Source organism: Lagenorhynchus albirostris, chromosome 17 (assembly GCF_949774975.1).
Source record: "Lagenorhynchus albirostris chromosome 17, mLagAlb1.1, whole genome shotgun sequence".
Taxonomy (NCBI): Eukaryota; Metazoa; Chordata; class Mammalia; order Artiodactyla; family Delphinidae; genus Lagenorhynchus; species Lagenorhynchus albirostris.
This window is the reverse complement of record NC_083111.1, coordinates 8,343,744-8,371,062: the sequence shown is the minus strand read 5'-3', so window position 1 is coordinate 8,371,062 and position 27,319 is coordinate 8,343,744. Positions and strand designations below refer to the sequence as shown.

Genomic DNA, 27,319 nt, shown 5'->3' with positions numbered 1-27,319 from the left:
TCCACTCCTGCTAGAATAACTGAAAAGAGGGATCCCTGGCCTGGGGTGAGGGCTTCTAAGTGGGGAGAGCAATGGGCCCCAGAGATGGATTGCATCAGTCATGCTTCCCTGGCACTGCTGACTGCTGTAAGGCTCCGTGCCCCTGACTCCCAGTAGAAAATATTTTTGGCCAGTCTCTGGCATCGTGCCTTATGTATTTGCGGAGCTGTTATTCTATAAGATCTGAGCCAGAGGCACGCCAGTTTTTGCCAGTCATGCTGAATCTGCCATCCTTCCACCCTTCCACCTTGTATTTTTACTCGGAGTCCCAAGTGTGGGTCCAGGAAGAAGGGCTTTTGGTTGCTCTGTGGAGAAACAAATACATCTGCTTTATGCAGCTAGACTTGATGAAATTGGAGGACCCTAGAAACTAGTTTCAGGATACTTTTCTTTGAATAAGGGACCTGTTTCCAGCTCAAGAGAATGGTTTTCATGAAAGACATAGAAATTATTATATTAGTTATACACACACACACACACACACACACACACGCTATTAGATCCTTCAGGCAAATATAGTTTAAGTAAAATTACCTTGCAGAGAAATTGAATCCTTGAGATTCTTCCACTTTCTTTTTCTTTTCTTCACTTCTCCAATGCTTTCTAAAGACTCCTAAATCACATTAATATTTCCTTTTATATACCGTAGAATTGCCATACGTATAATCAGTAGTTATTCTCTAATTATTTGATTTTTCTCCATGCTTAGTTTCTTTCTGGCATTAATTTTGAGATATAAGAAGACTCAATTAGTTCTATGAGTTCCCTAGACTAGGAAACTTAAGACCTAGCAACAGCTATTACTTAAATGCTATTTTTTACGAAGAGAATTTGGCACTAAGTACAACCAATCCTGATAGAAAATGTAAAGAATTGAAATGAAAAAAGGAACTATAAGTTTCTTAGCTAATATGTTTTCAGATTATTTTTCCATATTATAACACAGTATTTCCAATTCTAATCTATTTTTGACTAGATTTTAAAATTACTTCTTCTTATATGAATTCATTCTATGTATTTATGATACAGATACTAGCCAGGTTTATTTTTTCTCTAGTAATATAAAGTCAAGCTGTTTGATGAAAATGCCAGTTCCTTTACTTGTTGAGATACAACTCATACGGGAATAATTGCTTTGGGAAACCTTTGAGTACAGAATGCTTTAAAAGTGTTCTTGTATTTACAGACATGGCCCTCATTTCAACACATTCTACTAATGTAAAATGAAAACACACAACTGAATCATCAGGATCAGTTGAAATTCACTTTTTCCACTAGAGAAGAATTTACTATGAAAAATAAAAACAGGGAAATACTCATTTTTAGTTTGCAATAATACAATTTCATTTAGGAAGACCGCTTACAAATGAGAGCCACTTTCTAGGAAGCAGGTAAAATGCGACTTTAAAACAGTGTTTTAGTAGGTATACACAAGTCTGGAAATACTTAATTTGGAAAGCATTTAACTGGAGGTTGCGAAGGGTCAACACGAGGGGAAAAAAAACCAACTAGGACAAATCTTGTCCTCGGGTTCTCACTTGCAAATCCCAGTGGTGAGGCCAATGGAAAGTTTATGGAAATATCTGAAAGGCACATTTGGCCTAGTTCAAAAGCTCTCTTAAATTAGTATTTTAATACATTGTCCTAGTTAAGTCTTGTCTTTATGATCCTTTTAACATTGCTTCACCCAGGGTTCATTCATAGCTGACTCAGAAATCACAAAAATGAGGATAGGCTAACAAGAGACCTTTGACCTTTTGTTTACTTTCGGAGGTAACTTGACTTCCTAATCTTCTCCACCCCAATGCTGAGAAAAGGCCCTATGTAAAGAGATTCATGGATCCAAGGTAAGCTTTGCAGTTTTTTTTTGTTTTTGTTTTGGTTTTTTGTGGTACGTGGGCCTCTCACTGCTGTGGCCTCTCCCGTTGCAAAGCACAGGCTCCGGACGCGCAGGCTCAGCGGCCATTGCTCACGGGCCCAGCCGCTCCGCAGCATGTGGCATCTTCCCGGACCGGGACACGAACCCGCGTACCCTGCATCGGCAGGCGGACTCCCAACCACTGCGCCACCAGGGAAGCCCAGCTTTGTGTTTTTTAATGCTCATAAAAAGGGAAGTAAAAACAGATGTAAAATGTATAATACTGGCACTTAGCTTGGGAGAGTTTAGTCCCTGAAACTAAATTGTGTGTAACTGACAGTATCTAATGTCATGAATATTGTCATAAGTTTTATTTTATAATACTGAGTATATAAATATCATTGTAACTGTTTCTTGCATTAGAAGGAGGAAGTGAGGAAACCTCTAACTTCCTGTTATCTGTATTTACAAAGCTTCTATTTTGTCCTTGTAAGATACACAGCTATGTATCTTCTCAATGGTACCAAATTTTGTTTCTGGAAATGCAGGAGCAAAACATCACCTCACGACATTGTGGAGTCAGTTACCAATGAAACTTGATTTCCTCAGAGAGGTAGACCTTGTTAAGTACCCACCATCAGGTTTTTTTCAGACCTATCTTTGCAGGTAGGACCAATGCAGCTTCTGGGAGAAATCTGCTAAGAGAAGAAGGAGCCGGCGAGACATTCTCTGCTCAAAACTAAGCCTTGTCCTGGAAGGATAATTTGGACCATACACTCTGGAGCCAGATGGACCGAGTTCATATCCCTGCTCCATCATTTACGGGCTCTGTGATATCCTTACTTTATGTAACCTCTCTGGGCCTGAGTTACCTCATCCCTAAAAAAGGTACACAACGAAAGGGTTTTGTCAGAATTTGAGTTCAAATATCTTGAGCATTGTTTTCTCAACTTAGTTCTCATTATGATTTTATATTAAGTTCTTTCACTTAGATTTGTCTCTTAGCCCAACTCTCCCCTCCCATTGATAAGGGGGCCTGTAGGGGGGAAAGCTGTGTGAAGGCAGAAGGAGACGGTAAGCTAAAAGCTGAAAAAGCTGCTTTAGTAAAAACTCTGTGAGCTTCCCTGCCCCTGCTCTACCTTGGTAACTATCTAGCATTATTTCACAAAAAGGAGAGAGAGGCCTTCTCCTCATGATGCAACACAACCCTCGGTGGGCTTCTGTGAATCAGAAGAGGGGATGGGGCCAGGGACCTGCCAATGCGGGGTGGCAGGGCTAGAGAAGAGGAATAAAAGCAGATGCTACTCTGCAACCATGTCTCTAGTTCCTCCGCCCTCTCGAGACATTCCCAGGCGGTGCTCGGAAACATGGTCAAGAATTGGGGCAAGGTGTTAAGCAGTTACCAGAAATGTATCAAATCACCAAGCATGTCTGGCTTCTCTGTTACGCACCAGGCATTGTGCTGGCAACTGGCGACACTAAAAGATGATGACGATGTCCCTGACCTCAAATCCCCGTCTGGCTCATCCAGGGACCCAGATATTTTAAAGACCATGTGTGGAATTCAGAAACAGCTGAAGGCCCAGGAAATGTGCGACTGCACGGGGGACCGACGGTTGGCGGCCTCAAGGGAAGAGAAACGTAGACGGCAGCTCGGAGGAGAGAGATTTCAGACAGAGGGTGCCCTGCAGGGCAAGAAAATGAATTTTTGCTTTACATTTACACCTCTTAACTAAGATCGTCTGAAAATGTTGATGGCACAAACGAAGTGAAGTCCTGCTTTAAAACCGAACAGATCAACTGCTTATGGCTTAAGCATGTAATTAGTCCTAACATCACCATTTCAGAAATGTCCTGACATTAATACTGACGAAATACAATTTTTTTCGCAAGAAGGGTGGGTTGCATCCGTTGGCGTCTGTGTGCACAGAGACGTGGGACATGAACAAAATTCCAGGAGAAAGGCCGGGAGGAGGTGGGCTCCGTCCAGACGTTGCACACGTGTCGCCAGTCCCGCCCCCGGCGCCCCGCCCCCGCGCTCCGCCCCATCCCGATCGTACAGGGTCCGCCAACGCTCGCGAGAGCCCTCTCGCCTTCCACGTCTGCCACGTTCCAAAGGACCGGGACAGACTGGAAAGTCGAAAGCAGCTCGCGCTCGCAGGCGGCTGCGTCGCGCCAGAACAGCCCTAAATCTGTAGCGGGTGGGGGAGCGCGGCCGGGTTCCGTCCCCCTCATAGGAGCCCTTGTGATTGGCTTCATGTCCCGTCACTCAGCTTTCCGCGGGCGGGGAGGGGGCGGGGCTCAGGCGAGAAGGGGCGAGGCCTCGTGCGGGAGAGCGGCGCGCTCTCGCGTCGGGAGGGCAGTCACCGGCTCGGCGCACGCGAGGGTCGGGCGCGCGCAGGAGGCACGCGGGCCAAAGTCCTCAGAGGCCCTGCGGGCGGTGCCGAGACACCCGCGCGGCTGCAGGAGCCGCAGCTCGCACCCGCTGCAGCGCCCGCCGCAGTCAGCGCGCCCCGCGCCGCCTGCGTCCCCCACGCCCTGAGGGAGACCCCCCACCCCTCGCCTGCTCCAGCGGTGCGCGCCATGGCCCCGCGCAAGAATGCCAAGGGCGGCGGCGGCAACAGCAGCAGCAGCAGCAGTTCCAGCAGCCCGAGCACCTGCACCAGCGGCGGCAGCAGCAGCCCCGGGGCCCGGAAAGGTCAGAGGCGCTTCGGGGCCGGGGTCCGGGGCCGGCCCTGGGGATGGGGCCCGGGCGGCGGGCGCTGCGGGTCCACCGCACGAGATGCCGCGGAGCGTCTCCTCCATCCTCCGCGTCGTTCCTCCTTTGGCCGCGGGGCGGAGGCCGCGCTCGGTGGGCCTGGCGGGCGGGTTGGAGGGGCCGGGCCGAGCGGGGTCCGCGGCCTCGGGTTGGTCACGCCGGGGAGCCCCTTCCCGGCCGATCCTTCACCTGCAGTGCGCAGCCGAGATGGAGATCGTATTGATCTACTCTTTCTTGGCTTGCCGTGAAGATGGGAGTAAGAGAAACAATTTACCTTCGCCGTGCATATTTTGGGGAGTTTGGAAATGAGCCAAAGTAAGAGAAAATAAGTTCCTGCCAAACCAGCAGCTTTTAAGAGCAACTCAAAGGAGAATATTCTATGAGGGCTGCAGGGGTGAGTGTGTGGGAGTGATCTGAATGTTCTCGAAGATTATCTTAGATACTTTTGCTTTTATGTAGCTTTCTTATGGTGCGAATACTGGGCGAGCTTCTCTGTTTTTTCCCTTTGTCTTTTAAAAGAATCTATTGGATATTCACCTTTCTCTTCCATGTGCTTATCCAGGAAAGTGGGAGAACAGATGTTTTAAATCTGTTTCATCTCATATTTCAGTGGTTCTCGGTTTCTTTTATACGTCCTTTGACTCATATTTAGGATATTGAAACTGCAGTACACATGTGTATTGAATGTGAGCTGTAAACTTTCTTCTTTGAAATGATTTTAGATTCTTTGTTTCCTGAGGTCTACAAGTAATGTATTTATATGTATCAAGAAAGTAAATCAGAATACTATAGTCATACTTTTTTTTTTTTTTTTTGCGGTACGCGGGCCTCACTGTTGTGGCCTCTCTCGTTGTGGAGCACAGGCTCCAGACGCGCAGGCTCAGCGGCCATGGCTCACGGGCCCAGCCGCTCCGCGGCATGTGGGATCTTCCCGGACCGGGGCACGAACCCGTGTCCCCTGCATCGGCAGGCGGACTCTCAACCACTGCGCCACCAGGGAAGCCTTATAGTCATACTTTAAAGAACTGTTTTTTAAATGGCACTTACCACTATCCGACATTATTTATTTTCACGTGTATTGCCTTCCTGTCTCACCCACTCCTTGTTCACCCCTATTCCCAGCTCCTAGAGTGCGTCTGGCCCTTAATAGTTACTCAATAAATTATTTGATTAGTGGATGAATAACTTTAAATGGTAGTGCAATTAAAATCATTGCATAAATTTACACTCTGAGAACTAATATTTGTAGAGAAAAAGTACAGTTTGAATTTCAAAACAAGCATGTTAATTTACCTTTGGCGTAAGTAAAAGTTTGTGTTCCTTTGCCACTTGCCCTTAAATGCCAGTCAGTTGACTTAAACAGGCAGACGGGTAGATGCAATGTCTCAGGCAGCTCTGGCTACCCTTTTTTTTTGAGTTCAGTTATATTTTATTTTTTATTTTTATTTTTTTTGTGGTATGTGGGCTTCCCACTGTTGTGGCCTTTCCTGTTGTGGAGCACAGGCTCCGGACGCGCAGGCTCAGCGGCCATGGCTCACGGGCCCAGCGGCTCCACGGCACGTGGGATCTTCCCGGACAGGGGCACGAACTCGTGTCCCCTGCATAGGCAGGCGGACTCTCAACCACTGCGCCGCCAGGGAAGCCCTGGCTACCCTTTTTAACGTTTCTAAATGAGAAGAGCCCATTGGGCAGCTTAAGCACCAAGCAGAGAAAGCTGATAAGACTTTAGTGTTAATTGTTTTCAAAAGTTTTCTGTAGCTGTTTACAAGGAAAGCACATCTTTGTTCCATTTTGTCCTTTGCAGTCGTGGGTAGAGTGGGTTAACTATCTGAAGCAGTTGCTTCATTATATGGCCTGTTGTTGGTGGGAATTAGTATTAGGAAGTGTGTATTATATTCCCACCTCCAGTGGTTCAAGAACTAAACCAGTTTTAAATGGTAGGTAATACATTTAGGAAATGTTAGGACCTAAATGAATATATTCCAGCTTTCATATTCAGGCATTTTAGAGCAAGTTCTGTCTGTATTTGAGGATCTACAGCCTTTTAAGTATTTTACACATCGATTCTATAATTGTTATGAAACAGACATAGTGTATAAAAGAGAACATGTAAAAGAGAGAAATATCTGTATTACCAGAAAAATCCCCAGAGAGTTGGTATTGGAGTGTTGCGTGTTACATAATGAGCATTCTTTTTCCGCAGCAGTTTTTTTGAGTAAATGGTGAGTTCTGACTGTGTGCCAGGCGGAAGGCACTGAAGATGGTGAGGATTCTCTCAGTTGTGAGCAGTTACACTGCAGTGTGAATCTTTTTATATTGGTTTCTTATAGTAGGGTGTACCGGAAAGATCGAGCCACTTCTCTTTCGTTGCTATGTTTATTGGGTCACTGATGTGTAGACATTGATGCCCAAGTCAATCCCATGTGCTGGGGAAATCATAGAAGCTGAAGAAATTTTAGCTGTGGTGTTACGGTGAGGCCCAGAAAGATTGTCTGGCTCATTAAAGGTTATGTACTTCTTGGAAACCGAACTAGTTAATGGGTGACCCAAGACTAAACCCAGGTTTTCTCTTATTCGATCATTATATTATAGTACTGGACTTTAGGTTCTCTAATTTTATAAGATTTTATGGAAATCTTAAAGTAGATTATCTTTTAAGTTTCCTTCTGGCTCTCTGTGGCATATTACACCTAGTTATTTAAGAAAAGTGTTCTTTTTGTCATACCACTGATTAACTTTTCTTTTACTAAAATTATGTGTGAAACAGTATATTTGAAAATCTTAGTTTGAGAAGAAGTACATGGGCTCAAATAGTGTGTTTTTTGAGATGTTTTGCATTGAGAGTTTGAAGTTGATGTTGACGTTGGTCACATTAAACATTATTATTTCTTAAATCTGTGCATGAAAGTACAGTGGAAAAAGGACCCAGTCCTTAGAAGCATGCATTTTAGGGAAAATGTGATTATCTGGACTTCTGTTTATCTTGGTGGTCATTTTTTTCAAAAGCGGTGCTTTGAAACTGTGACTTTGGGGATTTACATAACACTTGGATTTTTAAAGCAGGTGTCTGTTTTTTGTTTAACTCTTCAACTTAAATTGAGAACATTAAATATCTAGTTTTTTGCAGAGCTCAGTTTTACCTTTTCCAGTTTTATTCTTTAAAATATAAAACAAACATGAGTAAATTGGACATTTTACCTTTAACTTGCATATAAAATCTTGACTTGCACGGCCAGTTGAGGCCAAGGGAAACCTCTTTCAGATTTATTGATTTGAAAATCTTGGTTAAAAAGGATAATGATGTGCTTTGGGACTTATTTTGTAGTTACAGACACTGGTATGTATAATGTTTTTGTTTAGCTTTTCCCTTTGGAATATCAATCAGTCTTTCCCTGTAGCTTCTAACTTGCTACAGGAATGGAAACATCTGTTTATTTTGTCTAATAGTGTCGTGCTACTACATCATGCTTTACCAGTAGGTGTCACTGTAGAACAATTTTTCCTCTTTCAATTTGAAGCTTCAGGTTATGTAACACCAACTCGTTTTTAAAATGTAATCAGCCCTGTACATACTCAAAACCATTGATGGACATCTATTTAAAAAATGCTCAGCCACTGCTGTTTAATTCTCTAAAAATCTCTAACAAAAGGTTTTGGATTTAGTAGTAAGAGTTGGCCGCTAGCAGTCTTATTTCTTTAGGCTTACTGTATTCAGAATTAAGTGCATTGATAGACTGTAAAATTTATACATTTGCAGATATTTGATGGGTGTTAATCACTTAGAATTCTTTTCCTTCCTTTTTACTTTCAGTATTTCTTAGACTACTTAGTAATTAACAGATACAATACATTGCTGATGGTGCCCTTGAATGAGGAGGCCTTAGTGAAATTCCTTCTTTAGCCAAAGAATGTCAGTTAGGGCCAGTTGCTTAATCCTCCACCAGTCATTCTAGAATGAAAACATAGGAGCGCCATAATTCTTCCACTGTAAGAACTGTGTGCTGTTTTGTGTTCAGATGAACAGCGTTTTGACCACCTGGCCAGATTGTATGAAACCAAGGGCTAAAAAATGTTCTGAGTGAATTCTTGAACACAATTTTAACAACCTGTTTTTGGCTTAAGAAGTAAAAGGAGAGTTCCATACTTTAGCTTTGCTCTAAAATCGTGTGTCTTAGAGAGATTACTAGGAAATGAGAGGTTCTGATTTTCAGCAGATTACCAACAGGGTAAGTTGGATAAAGGGTCATGTGGGCTCTCCACTCTATTTTTAGTTAGTATTGGCAATTTAGCCCCTGCGTTCTCTGGTCCCAGTAGAATAAACCTTATTTTCTCCAGAAAGACAATGCAGTGTAGTTTGGGAAAGTCTGATGACCTGGATTCACATCCATTTAAGAATCGTGTGGCAGGTCACTCAAAATTTCTAATCCTGGTCTCCAATGGAAAGAATTATTCAGAGCTGTGATAGCCCTAAAATCAATTTTACATGCCTTCCTGTTCCTCACATTTTTCATTAAAGTACCTCTAATGGTAAAGGTGAGTATAAAACTTTGGAGAATATATAAAGCTGTAGAGTGAAGCAGGCTACTGCATGCTTGAAACTTTTTTATGATTTATTTAAAGAAATCATTTTCTGTTATATTGTGTAGCATCTGTTTAAGTGAAGTGGATGTTCTAGAGGTCATGTTTATACTGGGCTCTGAGTATCACTTGACACATTTCTGTCTACCTCTGGGGGTGTACGTATCCCATCTGCACATCACCCTTCGAGTTGCTGATTTACCCTCTAACCCCTCCCAGATCTGTGCTATCTTCTGTTACTGGAGCTCAGATATATTTCAGTCTTTTGATGCTACGCGTGCCTACTGTTTTAATATCATGAAAATATGCAACTTAGTTTGTGTCTTGGGTACTTCTGCATCTCCCACGTGGTTTGACTTCATTCTGTACTAAGATACAGAACATTTTAAAATTCACTTCCTTTAATAAATCTTGTACGTACATAGAACCCATCTGCAGTTTACCCAGATCTCTGGGGAAAGCCTCAGCCATCTGTCAGGAGACGTGAGTGTGCTCAGGCTGGCTCCTGTGTTTCCTGCCCCAGCGTCCCTGCCTGTTAGGATGTTCATTTCTTCCTGTCTTCATCTCTGTGTGCCGCTGTAGGGGCACCTATTCCAGAGGCGAGCGCTTTAGCCATTTCACTTCCTCCCGGTAGTGCTGGGAGTCAAGGGGGTATTTCCTCGTCAGTCGTTACTATTTTTTAATGAGGGTGCTTGAGGCATTTGGTCTGCATTTAATATTTGTTTTTCAGGGGTGTGTCTTGCTTACCTCTGGCTGATGTGGATATCTTTTAATGGCAAATCAGTGAGTGTAATTTAGTTCTCATCAGATTGATGACACCTGAGGACAGATTTGCTGTAGATAACCCGTTAGACTCAAAGGAAATTTTGCGCTTACTTGGTGAATAAATCTTTTTTTTTTTAACATCTTCATTGGAGTATAATTGCTTTACAATGTTGTGTTAGTTTCTGCTGTATTACACAGTGAATCAGCTATGTGTATACATATATCCCCATATCTCCTCCCTCTTGCGTCTCCCTCCCACCCTCCCTATCCCACCCCTCTAGGTGGTCACAAAGCACCCAGCTGATCTCCCTGTGCTATGCGGCTGCTTCCCACTAGCTATCTATTTTACATTTGGTCGTGTATATATGTCCATGCCACTCTCTCACTTCGTCCCAGCTTACCCTTCCCCCTCCCCGTGTCCTCAAGTCCATTCTCTACGTGTGCGTCTTTATTCCTGTCCTGCCCCTAGGTTCTTCAGAACCATTTTTTTTTTTTTTTAGATTCCATATATATGTGTTAGCATATGGTATTTGTTTTTCTCTTTCTGACTGACTTCACTCTGTATGACAGACTCTAGGTCCATCCATCCACCTCACTACAAATAACTCAATTTCGTTTCTTTTTATGGCTGAGTAATATTCCATTGTATATATGTGCCACATCTTCTTTATCCATTCATCTGTCGATGGACACTTAGGTTGCTTCCATATTCTGGCTATTGTAAATAGAGCTGCAGTGAACATGGTGGTACATGACTCTTTGAATTATGGTTTTCTCAGGTATATGCCCAGTAGTGGGACTGCTGGGTCATATGGTAATTCTATTTTCAGTTTTTTAAGGAACCTCCATACTCTTCTCCATAGTGGCTGTGTCGATTTACGTTCCCACCAACAGTGCAAGAGGGTTCCCTTTTCTCCACACCCTCTCCAGCATTTTTACTTGGTGAATAAATCTTTAGAAAATATAGTTACATAAGATCTTCTGAAGGACGGGGGCTGTTCTTTGGCCCCCTGTGAGTTCCAGGTGGCTTGCCTAGTCGTTCTGGCTGTAGCACGACTGCTCTCATGTGCCATGGAGGCTCTCTGTGCTCTAACGCAGGTGGGACTGGGGGTGGTGGGCGGGAGGGTGTCTGGTTAGAGTGGAAACCATTATTGCTGTACTTGGAGAGGTGCTAGCGTTTCTCTCCTGCATGTGTTCCTACAGATCTAACCCTGTGACTCATTCTGTACGGAAGCCAGCAAGCAACAGTCTTAATTTTGAGTAAGAAAATATGACTTGAGAAAATAATTTTATTCTATCACCAGTATTGTATAGCTGCCATTTCTCATATCTTATATAGGTTTCACAGCCTTTGCTGTCCTTCCCTAGTGCAGACTCGGTGCTGTCTTGTTCTCTCCTGTCTCTAACTTCTGGTTCTTGTTTATTATATTGCTAATATACAGTTGCTGACACTATCTTTCACACTCTGTTTTAATTCAGTTTTCCTGAATGGGTCTCCTGGAAAGTCTTTGATTGGTCTTAGGTTCACAGGTAAATTTTATTTAGAAGTTAATTTCTTTCCCTTACATGAAAATAAAAATCTGTGTTGTGAGTGTTGATTGAAAGAATACCTAACATTTAACTTTTCCATTCTTTGAATCAAATCAATTTGAATAAGATGGCTGTCACTTACTGAATTTTATAAAGTATTTATAAATTGTTTCATGCTTTACGCTTTTTGCTTTTTGGTAGCGTGCCATCTCTCTAACTTTCAGAATACAAATATTTCTATGTGCTGCTCTTTAAAACTGTATCTATTTGAAATATTACATATTAAGACGTTTACAGAGATATAAAGAGCAATGCAGTGGTTACCACGTATCCACCATACAGATGAGGAGGTAAAATGTTACCTAATTCTTGGTTTCTCCTGTCCTGTGTTACCCCTTTCCCACCGCTCTTAAATATTTTGTGATAATCATTGTCATGCATTTCTTTGCAATATGTAATATATGTTGTATAATGTTATGTTGCATATTATATATTGTATATCCATTTGAATAAAATATATCTGCTGTTAAATGCCATATATACGAAAATTGTTTAGGAAGTATATCTATATCCCTATGTATAGAAACATAAATATATACATATATATATATACATACATACATATACACTTGTTTAGCACATGTTAAAAGTTTTATGAATAGGTTCATACTTGGCCCATTAATTCGACACTGTTTAAGATTGTACCAAACTGGCTCTTTGTTTTCATATATATAGTTCCTCACTGTATGAATGTGCTACTTTTTCTTGAGCCATTTTGGAGTCCAAGACCACTTTGTTTTCATTTTTCTTCTTTCAAAAACTGCTGCTCTGAACACTCTTAGAGCTATCCATCCTATAAATGTCTTAAGTGTTTTTCTAGAGCAGCGGTCCCCAACCTTTTTGGCACCAGGGACCGGTTTCATGGAAGACAATTTTTCCACAGACACGGGGTGTGGGGGCAGGGGGATGGTTTCGGGATGATTCAAGCACATTACATTTATTGTGCACTTTATTTCTATCATTATTACATTGTAATATATAATGAAATAATTATGCAACTCACCATAATGCAGAGTCAGTGGGAGCCCTGAACTTGTGTTCCTGCAACTAGATGGTCCCATCTGGGGTGATGGGAGACAGTGACACCTGAAGTGTGTCGCTTGTGTCTAGTCTACTCCGTGATCTCGTTTTGGTCTCTGTCACTGCAGAAAACCCTGCTTCACGAAGATAGGACACTGGAAACGGAAGCAGGCTTTTCAGTGCTTACGTGGCAATCTCAGGATATTCCGTCTTGACTTTAATCCAGACGTATGGAGATTTGAAGTTGTCTCAAGCATACCTTTAAGGCCACCGTCATTTGTGATCTCAAGCAGTTGATCCTCTTCTAGCACGGAAGTCTGTTCACCTGGCTTATTCACAAAGGGGGTGCGGATCCATTCCTTCCCAGTTCGGGGGTCTTTTGTGGTTGGGAAGTAACGCTCAAAAGTCTTTTGAAAGCTGAGATAGGGGATCATACACCAGCTGGGAGAAAGAAGGCCCTGGCTCAGTCTCTTTCAAAATCTCTGCTAATATTTGAAACATGTCAAAAATCCCAATGTTCACTCATCGCCCCCATAATTCCAGTTTGGCTTTGAATGCAGCCACTTTATCTGCCGCCTTGAACACAGTTGTCATTTTCCCCTGAAGTGACAGATTGAGTTCGTTGAGCAGGTGGAATATGTCACACAAGTAAGCAAGTTTTGTGACCCATTCTGTGTCACTGAAATGTGCTGCCAGTGGTGACTGTTTCTCTAAAAGAAATCTCTGGAGCGGCTCTCGTAACTCAGAAACTCCGGCCAGTGATCTGCCTTTAGAAGCCATGTCACTTCTGTGTATAAGAGATGACGTGTGTGCTCTGCACCTATCTCCTCACGGAGCTGCGCAAACAGACGTGCAGTTAAGGGCATGTACTTTAATGGGCTTGATAATTTTAATCACATCCTGCAAACGTTGTTAAGTTCAGGTGACATTTTTCAGCCTGCCATCATTTCTCTCTGGATGACACAGTGCGTAGACTCACATTCAGAAGCTACTTCTTTGACCCGAGTAGTGAAACCAGAAAGCCGTCCAGTCGCGGCAGCCGCCGTCTGTGCATATACCGACACAAAATGACCAGTTCAGTTTTCCTGATATGTAATCATTCAAAGACTTGAATAGTTCTGCAGCTGTGGTGTTGGTTGGCAACAGAAGTGCACATAACATGACCTCGTGCACATCCTTCTGAAAAATATATCACACAGAATCGAGCACTGTTGCCTTGTCGTCAGCATCAGCAGACTCGTCAACCTGGATTGCGTACCACGGTGACTCATTAATCCTCTCGAACAGTTGTGTCTCAGTATCCTCTGCTGTTTCATCAGTTCATCTAGTTACGGTGCTAGCCGAAAGAGGAACACGTGCCACCTTTTGAACTGCAGCCTTTCCTGAAAGTTCACTACAAACGTCCTTAGCAGCAGGCAGGATCAACCCTTCACCAATAGTAAAGGGCTTCTTAGCTTTAGCAATGCGGTTAGCCACTAAGAACGATGCTCTCAGTGCAGACACTGAGAGCATGAAGTAGTGGCTGTTAATAATTGCTTCCGTTCTTCGTGTTCACGTTTTTTTCTTTTGAAAAACTCCAAAGGCTTGTCTTTTAATGCACGGTGCTTGGTCTCCATTGGCAAAGCAGTTCTGAAGGTTTCATGGCTTCCTTGGATAGCAGGTCACCACGTATTATACAAAGCAGGCTTGGAGAATGTGAATCACCTGTTGCAGTGAACCCGTAATTTAAGTAGGACTCTTGGTATTTTCTTTTTTTGTGTACGCGGGCCTCTCACTGTTGTGGCCTCTCCCGTTGCGGAGCACAGGCTGCGGACGCGCAGGCTCAGCGGCCATGGCTCACGGGCCCAGCCGCTCTGCGGCACGTGGGATCTTCCCGGACCGGGGCATGAACCCATGTCCCCTGCATCGGCAGGCGGACCCTTGACCACTGCGCCACCAGGGAAGCCCCTGATTCAATATTTTTAAAGAATGGATAATGAAAATTTCCTGTACCATTAATTGAAGTGTCTTCTTTCTACACTAATCTGCTGTATCACCTCTTGTGTGTAGATACCTGTGGCTCTGTTTTGTTCCTGGCATGTGGAATTGGGCAAGTCCTTCTGCCCTGTCTTTTTCATCATTATCCTGGATGTTTTTGGACATTTCCTTGCCTGTGTCCTTTTAGAATCTGCTCAAGTTAAGTGTCATGAAAAAATTTCAGGATTTTGACTGAGATTGTATTGAATTTATAGAACAGTTTGGGACAAATACACATTTATATAGAGTCTTCCTGTACATGAACACAGTGTAACTTCCTACTTATTTAAGTCTTACAATGAATTGTTATAATTTTACCCAAAAGTGATATGCCTCTTTTATTAGATTTAATCTAAGTACTTTATTACTTTGTGTTTTTTTAAACTAACATTTTATTAGGAAAAATTTAAAATATACACCAAAGCTAAAAGAATTGTATGATGATCCCATCCAGATTTTACAGTGGTTAACATTTCATATATTTGCTTTATATCATACTCATCAATTAATCTATTCTTTTATGCATTTCCAAGTAAGATGTAGACATCAGTATACCTCATTCCTAAACATGTATGCATGCCTGTTATTAGAGCTCAACATTTGTTATGGTCCCCTGCCCCCTTCCCCCACTGAGGTAATATTATCATACAGTAAATTGCACAAATCTTAGTGTATGATTTGAGGAGTCTTTATAAATGTATACATCTGTGTAACCCAACCTCAGATGGAGAATATTTCCATGGTTCCAGGAAATTCTCTCAACCCTCTTCATTGCTACCACCTCAGCCCTCAGAGGCCACCATTGTGCTCACTTTTCTCACTGTAGATTGGTATTGTCTGTTCTAGAACTTCATTTTGTCAGTACTTTTTGTGGAAGCCTTCTTTGACTCAGCATATTTTTGAGGCTTATCCATGTTGCTGGTATGAGTACCTTGTTCCTTTTCATTGCCAGGTAGTTCATTGTGTGACCATAGCACAATGTGTGATCCATTCTTTTATTGATGGACACTTGACCTTTCCCTAGTTTGGACTAATATGAAGAAAAGTCTATGAATATTGTACCCTTGGAGAAGTAGTTTTTCTTTTTTTTGGTGGACATATTTCTTCATTTCTCTTGAGCAGATACCCAGGAGAGGAATTAGTGGGTTACAGGGTAGGTGTATATTTAGTTTTATTTAAAAAATAGAAATAAAAACCTGCCAAAGTGTTTCCAGAGTGGTTATACAATTTAATTTAACTCTCACCAACACTGTGTGGGAATTTTAGTAGTTCTATATCTACCAGCATTTGGGATTGTCAGTCTTCTTAATTTTAGCCATTCTGGTGGGTGTTCAGTGGCTTCTCATTGTAGTTTAAAATTGTCTTTCCCTCGTAACTCTGATGTCATGTACTTTTTCTTGTGCTTATTGGCCATATACATTGTTAGCTTCCTTTGTGAAGTTTCTGTTTAGGTTTTTTTGACCATTTTTATTGCTTTTCTGTCCTTTTGTTATTGAGCTGGAATTTTTATATATTCTCGATAGAAGTTTTTTCAGGTATATATATTGCAAATATTTTTTCCAGTCTATAGCTTGCCTTTTCATTTTTTAAATAAAATATTTTGAAGAGCGAGTATTTTTAATGTTTTTTTTTTTTTATGGTTCTGTTTTCTGTATCTTGTCTAATAAGCTTTTCCTATTCCCAGGTCACAAAGCTATCCTCCCATATTTTCTTCTAGAAATTTTGTAGTTTTAGTTTTTGTGTTTAGGTCTATGATCCATCCCAAATCAATTTTGGATTCGTGTTTTGTTTTTCCCTAGGGTATCCCCTTGTTATGGTACCACGTGTCGAAAAGACTTGGCTTTCGTCAGTGGATTGATTGGTTTTGGTGCCTTTGTCAAAAACCATATGACAATATAATTGTAGACCTATGTCTGCACTCTCTATTTTCTGGCACTTTCAGATTTATTTGATTATTTTATGGGTTTTAGCTACTCCGTCTATTTAGTTGTTAACCAGTAAATACACTTGGAGGCCTCGAAGGCTGACATAGATCTAAGATACAGTTACTGATGACCTCTGTGGTACTAGTCGATTTATGTGTGAAACAAAATTACCCTTTTGCTCTGTAAGGTTATGTAGAGTAGGACATTTTTAAGGTGAAATTAATGTATGTGAAGGTGCAAAGCTTATAAGCCACTTATATTTATTTTTTCTTCTAGAGGTAGTGCAGTATTTGTGTTAGTAAGTCAGTTGTTGGAATGGTCTTGTGCTCCATGAGACATTTGAGATGATGAATAAGGATAGAATGAGATTGAGTAAGACAGAGCGCTGCTCACCAGCGTAAGTAAGTACTGATTTGGAATAAATTATGTACATTCAAGACCTTCCGGCTCCCTGGCCCCTCAACAGTGCCCTGCAGGCTCTCCGCGGTTTCTTAGTTGATGTTTACCGGTGTTTTCAGCCCCAGCTATTTAAATCTTCAACTTTCTGAGCTCAGGACCTACTACTTTCCATTCAGTTCTGGCATGTGGCTTCCTCCCATTGTGCAGGGACACCAGAGGACATCCTGAGGGGAGTACTCATCGCGTCAGTGGTGGGTGGGGTTGGCCTTTGAGTTGCATGGCATGGGGGGCAGCTGATGTGAGGCTGACGAGGAGGCAGGGTCTAGGACCCATGGTGGCTGCAGAAGCCAGGCCAGGTGAGAGTCTCAGCAAAGCCATGGCTCTGATTTGGGCATGGAAGCACCCAGCAGCTGAAGTAGGTCTTGAACGCGTAGTTCAGTAAAGCTCCTTTTCTTTCTTCAGACCGAGGCGCAAGCCCAGCGGGGTGGTGGGCGAGTGAAGGTGAGCCAGCACCACAATTAGGATTTAAACTCTTGGCAGTCACAGCTCTCCTGGACCTTCGGCCCCCACCCACCTAAGAGGGAGGCCAAGGCTATGGTCGGAGTCCTGGGTCTCTCTCGAGGACCCTTAGTGGGCACCACTTTCTCAGAGACCTGAACCGTCACTTACCTTCTCCCTGAGAACTCTCCTCCGCCCCCTCCCACAGCCTGGACCCCCTTCTTTAGTCTTTCTCATTACATGAAAAAGAAAACAGAAGACACAAAGATCTTGTACTCTCCCTCCTCTAACCAGCCAGATTCTGCAGGTGAGTAGTATGGCTCCTTGCCTTCTCTCCCTCAGGTCTTTCTGGAATCAGCAGAGACTAAGCCCAAATCCACTGGGCTCTGCTTGTTCCTTTTCCTTATCTGCTTCCTGAAGGATAATCCTCCTGAGGATTCTTTGCTGGGCACGGTTCTAATCCCGTGCCACACACTCTTCACTTAATAACAGTGGTGACAGAGGAAAAACATAGCACCTGTTACTGACCGCTAACTATGTGTCAGTCACTGTGTACTTCTTTATATGTCAGCACTGAATTCCCACAGTAATCCTCTAAATTCCCTTTTGGTAGATGAAGAAATGGAAGCTTAGATCAGTTTGCCGAAGATCACGGAGCTTGTAAAAGTCGGAGCTGGAGTCAAGATCCCAATTCTGACTCCAAAGCTACTTTAGTTGAATGTTTTAGATCCCCGGTAGTTGTTGCTTCGATTACTCATAACTGGTCCTATTTCATCCTTCTGTCATTGTCACCTTCATTAATTGGAAGTTAGATCATGTCCCTTCCTTAGTTGAAAACCTTGAGTAGTTCCCCCGGGTACTCAAGGTGTAGTTTAGATTTCTTAGCACCATCTGGGAGGCGCTTCATGGTCTTGCCTCTCTTACCCTCTCTAGCCATTCCCAGCCTTGCTCTCTTTATATTAATTAAGCCATATTTAGTCGCTCTCTGTGGTCTCTGCACGTGCACTTGCTGTTTCCTCCGTGACGGCTCCTCGCTTTCTCTTTCCCTATGTGGCTCCTGTGCGTCCTTCAAGATGCAGCTCCTCCATCAGTTCTTCTTACTCTCCCTTCATCGTCTCCCCAGAGACTGGGTTTTGCAACCCACTTCCCCCTCCCCCAGCACGAGCTTCTGTAGCGCCCTCTGCAGTCAACTGTTTTAGCATCCTCATTGATTCACGGGTTCCTTCAGCAGATGAAAGTGTGACCCAATCATTGACAACAAACTATCAGACTGAACTGGGCCCAAGTACTAGCGCCGCCACTCAGTTTTAACCTTTAGTACGTCAACAGACCTCTCGAAGCACCTTTAAATAGTTCTCCATCTTTCAAATGGAGATAATAATACTCATATCATACTTACGAAGATTGGCTGCAAAGGGACACGTAGTAAGCGTTTCCTAACTACACTTATTCTATATGGGTGATACCACCACGACCAGAACAGCCATTTTCTTTTGTACCGTGATGATCTGTTTTCTTTCATTCTTGCTTGATTGTAAGGGCAGCTCTGGGTTAGGAACAGACATCAGATGCAAACTCCCGTAAAGAGTTTAGGAATTGATTTCATTTAAAAAGATGCGATGTGATCATACCAAATGTGGTAGGATCAGTGGCTCAAAATGTCCTCAGGGCATGCGCCCTCTCAGTGTAGGTGCCTGCTATCCTGAGGCTGGCTACTCCGGGATTCAGGATGGCAGCCGGCGGCCGTTGGGATTGCTTGCCTCCCTGTTCACGCTCAGCAGAAGAAGGGGGCTTTTTCTCTTTTGCTTAGATCAGGGCTCCTTGGCTCAGTCCTACCTGTCTCACCATCGCTGGCTGCCGAGGGGTTGCCACAGTTGTTCTGATCAGGGGTCAGCATTGTGGTCACATGATCGTGTTATTACATTTTTCTTTTGATTTCTTTTCAACTGATTTAAGAAGTGAAAATCATTCTTAGCTCCTGGTTCATACAAAAATAGGAGGTGGGTCACGGTTTACTCACCCTGGTCTAGAGTAACTGTTAGGGTTGGGAGAGTTACTCCTAATGTTTGGTGTAGGTAAACACCACGTTTCGTTTTCTTTTTATCTCCAGGGCTTAAATGATTGGGTGTAGTAGGTGCTCAGTAAATATTAGAATGAACAAATACAGGGGAAAGTCTTACTTCCCTCTCGTAGATCAAAAGGGCACTGAGAATATATAGGCTGTGTTTTTGTGTCTTCTACGCTGCCTTGAATGTAATAAGTGCTCCAAAATTATGTGTTGCGTAGGTGGATTTTATTTTTTAGGTTTATGGTATGGGCCATAAGACAGATCACAAAGTCCTCTTGATGTTTCTAAGTGTTGGAGCTAAAGAAATAAAAATTATTAAGATGTGGAGAATTGTTTAAATCGATCAAGTCCTTGCTGGTAGTTTCAACATGGTGGTGCTTCGGCCAGTAGGAAGCATTCAGTTTGTACTTTCTGACTGGGAGGAGGGTTGGAGCAAAGCAGGCATTTATTTGTTCTGAATTTTGTGAAATTAGAAAAGCTCTGCTTACTTTGCAAGATTTTGATTTCCCCTCACTTTATTCTTAAATATGACTCATAGATAGACTAAAATTATTTATGTGAATACCGAAATACTGCTAAGTTTTTGTTCCCTTTATTTTTCGGTTTTGGCTTTTAAAATTCTTTTGTAAGAATTATCAATATTTCCTTCTTGACTTAAGATTAAAGTTTGTCAATTTTAATTAAAAAATAAAAAATATGAACAATGCTAACATTTATAAAGAAGATTGTCCCTCAAAATGCTATATATCTTTGAATTCAAGAGGATGGTTCTTCCCAAGTGATTATTTTCATCCACATTGTCCCATATACTCTTTTTTCTTTAACATCTTTATTGGAGTATAATTGCTTTACAGTGGTGTGCTAGTTTCTGCTTTATAACAAAGTGAATCAGCTATACGTATATCCCCATATCTTCTCCCTCTTGCATCCATATACTCTTTTACCCTAATATAGTACTTACCAAAATGAATTTTTAACTTATTTTTATTTGTTTTTCTCCTCCACAGGACTGTAAGCTAAGTGGCCTCTCTTGTTCATTGCTATAGTGCAGGGCAGGGATTTCAAGACTATTTGTTGAATGAATGCATATTCAGGTGCATGGAGAAAACTGTGGAGGCCTTTTAAAATTTACCATCCTGTGATTTTGATTACTTTGTGTCTTAAAATCTTTACATTCGTTTATAAAGCTGAGAGAAGCTTATTCTGCTGATCCGAATTACGTGTTGAGCAGAAATGTTCTATTTAGAACAAGACTTTTATCCGAGATGGTATTACAAATATTTAGCCACTGCTAGGGAAGGGACCCCAGTCAGATCAGCACCTGTAAAACATACCTGTGCTGTATAGCTGATTCACTTTGTTATAAAGCAGAAACTGTCACACCATTGTAAAGCAATTTTACTCCAATAAAGATGTTTTGTTTTTTTTTTTTTAAAAAGCATACCTGTGCTTTCTGCCTGAACATTAGCTTCTCGGGAACTGGCGTAAAGCTTAGAGACTTCAGCCTTTTTAGCCGGTCAGATTTCATTGGGTCATACTCCTAGGAACTTTGGCAGCAGCCTAGCTGGGTTATTCGGGAACACAGCCAAGAGACCAGTATTTGCAATAGTTTGCTGCAGTGCAGCCTGAGCGCAGGATGGCAAGCGGGGTGTATGGTGACTTTTGTTCCCGGTGACCTCAGCCAGAGAGGGAGGTTGTGAGTTTGGTGAAGCTGGAGCTGGGGCAGGGGTCAGGGAGGGAGGTTAGAGTAAAAATGAGTCAGTGAGAGCAGAGTTAGGGGGCACCTGAACAGAACAGGTGGCCACATAGACCATCACTTGGGTTTTGAACTGGGGCAGGATTGGGAGGAAAGGGACAGACTTGGGGTGTGGGGCAGGGCAGCCGAGTCGACGAAGCCGATGAGGTTCTAGCTGGACCTGCCCTGGCCATTCCTGTCCCTCACCCAGAGCCAGACTGTGGACCGGTTTTGTTTTCAGAATACTCCATGTATGTTATATTTGCTTTACCATCTAGATGGCCCCCAAAATATTTATATTTGCATTGTTTTTTTGTGGGAATACCATGTAAATTGTCCAGTGAAGTTAATGAGGTTTACTATGTCCCGGGTCCTGTGCTCCGTGGGAAGGGGAATACAGCAGTCAAATCTAACACGAGCCTCTGGGAAGGTCACTGTCCTGTGGGCTGCAGAGCAGTAAATACTCCGATGAACGAAGTGTGCATGGTTCAGGGAGTAGGGAAAGGAAGACTAAAATGCGAACCCGCTAAGGCTTTTCAGGACTCTCAAAACTACAGCCCCAGCTAACGTCTTCTGGGCAGTTAAACTCTGTGGAATTAGAAGAGGTGACAAAGACACTCGAGGGACAAATGGCCCATTTGTACTGAAGAAAGAAAAGTAGATTCAGGGCAACTCTAAACTGATGTCTCATGACAATCCTAGACAAATTCTAGGATTAAAAATTTTAGGGTGAGAGGGAGGGAGACACAAGAGGGAGGAGATGTGGGGATATATGTATATGTCTAGCTGATTCACTTTGTTATAAAGCAGAAACCAACACACCATTGTAAAGCAATTACACTCCAATAAAGATGTTTGAAAAAACGAGCAAAACTTTTATTTTTCAGTGCATAGAAAGGACACTGTGGGTTTACTAAGTGTAGGTTCTTGCTGTGCATTCTGGTAAGCTTTCTGGACAGGTGATCAGGATACAATCTTGTAGTTTTTCCGGACTTCACCAAGGTGTTCAACACCATCTCTGAGAATCCCCCTGGGCCTCGGATGGTAGAGCATCCGCCTTGTGACAGTGTGGATCCCAGCTGACTGCGGCACTGGACCCACAGAGCGCTGATTTCATGGGTGGATGTCAGTTTTCAGAGCGTCCGGCCCAGCTAGTGTCTCTTAAAGTAGTGTGTGGTGCACAGGTGAGGGCGGCTAGTCCCGGGAGGGAGAGAGACACCACGCAGGCAACCTGGCTGGGAAGGCGGACTTTGACGTGGTTGCACACTTCTGCAAAATGAACTCCTTGCTGCGGATAAGCTGGGACAGGCTTGAAGCAGGAGGTGTCTTTTCCAGAAGGCCTAGTGTTTTGTTTTGCTGGGGTTGGGTTTTTTAATTGCTCGCGGTCTCAGAGGGTGCTGCCCGCCTGATGTGTCTGACAAGGAATCCCCTTGCACGTGAGTGTAATCGGCGGCCCGGTGAGGGAGGGGAACGTCCCGCCCTACACAGGGCGGGCTGCATCGGGAATTGTAGGGCCTGCATATTGGAGGTGGTGGTGGTGGAGGCGGCTGGGTGTGGGGAGCGCCTTTCCGATGAGGCCCTGGGCCGAGGGTGTCGTGTTAGCCCGGTGTGGGGAGGGGTGAGCACCCTGGGACGCTGGCCCCCATGGAGCCCTCCCCGCGCCCCCGTCAGGAGGCTGCAGAGGAGTTAGGCTTGTACTCCCAGGTGAACGGGAGGCACAGCTCAGGGCATTCGGTGGAGATGTCCAGCCAGCAGATGGAGGTCTGTGGGCAGAACTTGCCTGGAGGAGACCGTTTCCCCTTTGGTTTGTCATAAGTTGGAGGCCAGAGGCAGAATCGGTGTCCTTTTCATTACTGCTGGGTTTAGGACTGACTCGATCCTTGATTTCTCTTATTTATTTATTTTAAAATCAGTTTAATTTTGTTTTTATTTTTATGTTTATCCCACCTTTTGTTTTGAAACTTTTAAACCTATTTAACAGCAAAAAGATTTGTACCTTGAAAGGCTCGTGTACTTGTCACCTGGATTAGCAGCTGCTGGCAATTAGTCACGTTTGCTGTTTGTGTATCTTCCTTCCTTCCCTCCTTCCTTCCTTCCTTCCTTCCTCCCTCCCTCCCTCCCTTCCTTCCTCTCTGTCTCTCTCTCTCTTTGGGACCTCTTTGAAGGTAACCTGTTAGTCATCGTGACATCTTAACCGGCTTAACTACTACTTCCGTCCCCATATGCATCTCCTAAGGACACAGTAGGGTTCTCAAACCTAAGGAATGCAACAGCGATGCGCTATTATCTAACTGCACTCCCTGTTGAGATTCCTCTAAGAGTCTCCAGAAGCATCCTTAAAACTTGAAGTTTTGAAATTTCAAACTTTTTTACTTATCCAGATTCCAATCATGAATTAACCTGGGAGATTTTAGCATTTCAGATTTCTAACCCTTACCCTCTGGAGTACCTGATTCTTTTTAGGACTAGAATGAGCCTGGAAATCTGGATTTTCCCAACTTTTTAGGGTGAAAAAATTCAAACCTTCAAGACAGTTATGAGAAAATTCGTTTAGATTCACCAGTTGTTTTGATGCCTTTGCCTTTTCTGTTGGTCTCTCTAGACACACACACACCATTTTATTTATTTATTCATTTTTCTGCTGAACCACTTAATTAAATCATGATACTCTACCCCTGAATTCTTCAGCACGTTTTTCCTAAGAACAAGGGTATGCTGCTATATAACCACAATGTAATTATCACACACAGAAAGTTTAACACTACTCACAGCACTGTTAACTAAAGTCCGTAGTCAAATCTTCCTCATTCACTCCAATGGTACCCTTTAAACAGCCACCTCCACCTTTGAATTGTTGGTCTCTCTTTTATTTAAAGATTTTTTTATTATTAAAATAGATTTTCTCCCACAAAGTCTCGTGAGTAAACCAGATGCCTTTCCTCTAAGATATGTTGCTTTTTGTAATATTCTGTAGCTCTTACGAGGTACGGATAAGGTGAAAATCACAGTAAAGAGACACTTTTTGATTTCTTCCTTTACAACAGACCGGTAATTTAAATGCGCGAGTCATGGGAAGTTGGGGGAAAACATGCCGATAGAAACACAAGTACACTGGTTTTTGAAAGAAGAGGTTGAAGTCTTGGCAGGGCTGTTGGGTGGCAGAGGCGTTAGATTTATTCCATGCAGTCGAATTTGAGGGGAACATAACTAGCTGGGAAACTTTTTGTGACTCACGGGAGCTAATGAAAATAGTCCTTCAAGTAATCAAAGTTATCTTGCTTTTCCCCTGTGATGTCTGCCACTAACAGACATTGAGTTGACATCCTGGACTTTGATTTCATGACTGTCCTTTTCACTGGCACAGTGCTTGAGCCAGTGACATGGCTTCTGTGAATGGTTGTGTCGCAGGTCCAGTGATTGTGTAAAAGTGCTGAAGTAGACGTCACTTCAGGATGTAAAGCATGGAAACCCTGTCAAAGTTCAGCATTTTCCGATTTGGTGATATATTTAAAAAATATATAAAAGTAATACATTTTTATGACATTTCAAGAACAGGCAAACCTAACCTACGGTGGAAAAAAAGCAGAACAGTGGGGCTGTCCCTGCATTTGGGGTTGGTGTGGAATGTGGATGGTAAGGGCCGTCAGAGCACTTAGGGGTGGCCTTAGTGTTCTGTGTCTTGATAGGGATTTGGGTTACACAGTATATATTTTTGTGAAAGCTAAGGGAACGTACACTTAAAATTAGGGCATTTCATTTTATGCACATCGTATGTAAAAATGATAAATGTTGGACTGTGGTTTACGATATAGAAGCTAAAGTACTTAGGGGACGTGTGTTAATGTCTATCATTTAGTTTGAAATGTATTAGACGTATAAAATGGATTACCGGATGGATATGGAGGGATGAATAGACATGCCATAAGCCAGATAATAAAACGTTAATTGTAGCATCTGAGTGATGCATACACGGATATCCTGCGTAACATTCTTTCACCTTTGTTGTGTGTTGGAACTTTCTGTAATCAAATATCTTGAAACTAGTCACGCATTGTTTTTTGATCCTGTGAAATAGCCATTTCTGTGGGCTCCGTATGGTCAAGGGCTGGCAGTGTCTTACGGGTCAGCCCGCGTTTTGTGGCTGCTTTACTTAGCAGGCTTTGTCCGGCGGGGTACCGGCATGAAGCTTCATTTTCCTCCAGTCATTGTGGTTAGTCGGACTAGATTAATCTCTGGGTAGCAGAGGCTCTTGACCATCCCTGGGACAGATTCCTTAACACCCGAGTCACTCTCCATTTCTAAAAGCCTGTCTGCTTTAAATAAGATCTCGTTTTCAATGCAGAATTTCTCGTCTCCGTTGGCAGGAAGGCAGGAAGGCCTGCAGTGGGGAAGTGGTAATTGTGTCCTCTCCACGTGGTCTGCTTTGGGGCAGTGCCCTTCTTGCCTCTTCCAGGCTCTAGCTTGTCAGGGGTGCTAGGGAAGGGAGAGGGAGAGAGGGAAAGGCCTCTGTCCCCTCGCTGGGCCCTATCGGAGTCTCCTGCTAGTTGATAAGATCACCTGGCCCCCATTGCCCACAAGTGGCAGGCGCCCAAACGCTTCCTCTGTGAGTTCTTTGGAAGGCCTGGTGGGACCTTCCCAGGGTATACGATGTCTTCCAGCCCTCCTGGGCATCCACTCCTGGCAGAACACTTCACCCTCTCTTGCTCTGGGAAGTCACATGCTTGGCAGTCAGCGCTTTGGGGCACGATGCTGGCGAGATGGTACAAACCCCTGCTCTCCCTTGCTGCCCTCTTCAGGCCAGGGGAAGCTGACACCTTGCGGGGGTGCAGACTTCTTGGTAGCTGCTGCCTTTCCTCTGCAGCCATTCCTCCCTGGTTTTCCCTGCTCCTGATCAGCTCTTCTGCGGGCGGGCCAGTCCCCAGGGCTGCCATCACTTCAGACCAGCTGGCTACAAATTTGAAGGTGCTCACAGCCACCCTCAGGTTTGATAATTCCTGGGAATGACTCAGAATTCAGGAAAGTGCTCTGTTCATCACTGCAGTTGCATTACAGTGAAAGGATACAAATTAGAACTAGCTAAAGGACGAGACTCAGGACAAAGTAGGAAGGTTCCGAACACAGAGCTCCCATCGTCCTCAGGGACATAAGTATTGCCTAATATGCACGGAGTATTGCCAACTAAGGGAGCTCATCCGAGCCTTTGGTACCCAGAGGTATTTACTGGGGCTCCATCACATGCTGCGAGCATGGCTGCCATTAAGCGATACAGCCACACAGCCTGTCCCAAAGCTTCAGCATAAATCACACTGTTAAGACTGTTCGGTGACCAAAGACCCCAAGCAAACAAATCACTCCTGTCAGGCAGGACATGCCAGGGACCTCCAAGCAGGCAAGGGCAAAAGCCAGAGCTCTCTTTGGCTGAAGTTTAATTCTTCACTATGCAATTCACAATTGCAGCTATTCTTGCTTTTTATTATTTTTTAAATCAGGTTCATTATTATTAATTTATTTAGTAAAGCGTTGTTGGCTGTCCCCCAAAAATGTAGTGTGATGCATAATTGCATCAGCTTTGTGCCCTGTAAGTTTTTAAGACCCATATGTCTTGTAATTTACGTGTGAATTTTCCCTATATTTTGTGCTAATGCTTTTATTTACTCCCTGTCTTCCCGCCCTATTTGCATCTATAGGGCACTTTGTTGTAAACGCTGAATTCTTTTGCCCTAGAAAGTGGGGCCTGGTGGGAAGGATGGGGACTGGTGGGGAACCCATCTTTTGCTGTCTAGATGGGTTAAGTGGGACGCAGCAGCAAATTGGTGGTGGTCACACATAATGGCTTTGTGACCTAGTCTCATTGCCTTGGAATTAGAGCTAAAAGGGTAGGCTAGGCTTTTCTGTTGTTTTTAGTTTTGAAAAAAAGAACTTTTTTTGTTGTTGTTGTTTTTTAACAACTTTTCACCTCACCACCTCAGTTTCTGAATGGACACCACAACTTACTTTTTTGTTTTTAAAAATACATTTTTCCACTCTAGGTTCAGCAGGAGACTCTCTGAATTTCAATACCGTGCTAATA

The 27,319-nt window shown here is 43.3% G+C and overlaps 1 protein-coding gene across 7 annotated transcripts in view; it reads left to right on the top strand.

The window, feature by feature from the left end:
• Positions 1–4,258: 4,258 nt before the first annotated feature.
• Positions 4,259–27,319, top strand: part of ASPH (aspartate beta-hydroxylase) — a 256,661-nt gene continuing 233,600 nt past the window's right edge. For 2 of the 7 annotated variants that reach the window (XM_060128093.1, XM_060128094.1), the window contains exon 1: positions 4,260–4,595. In XM_060128093.1, coding sequence (XP_059984076.1) covers positions 4,481–4,595 — 115 coding nt within the window. In that variant the 5' untranslated portion in view covers positions 4,260–4,480. Of the gene's footprint in view, positions 4,596–27,319 lie in introns of all 7 variants that reach the window. The other 5 variants (XR_009536458.1, XM_060128097.1, XM_060128096.1 and 2 more) reach the window with 4 other exon arrangements.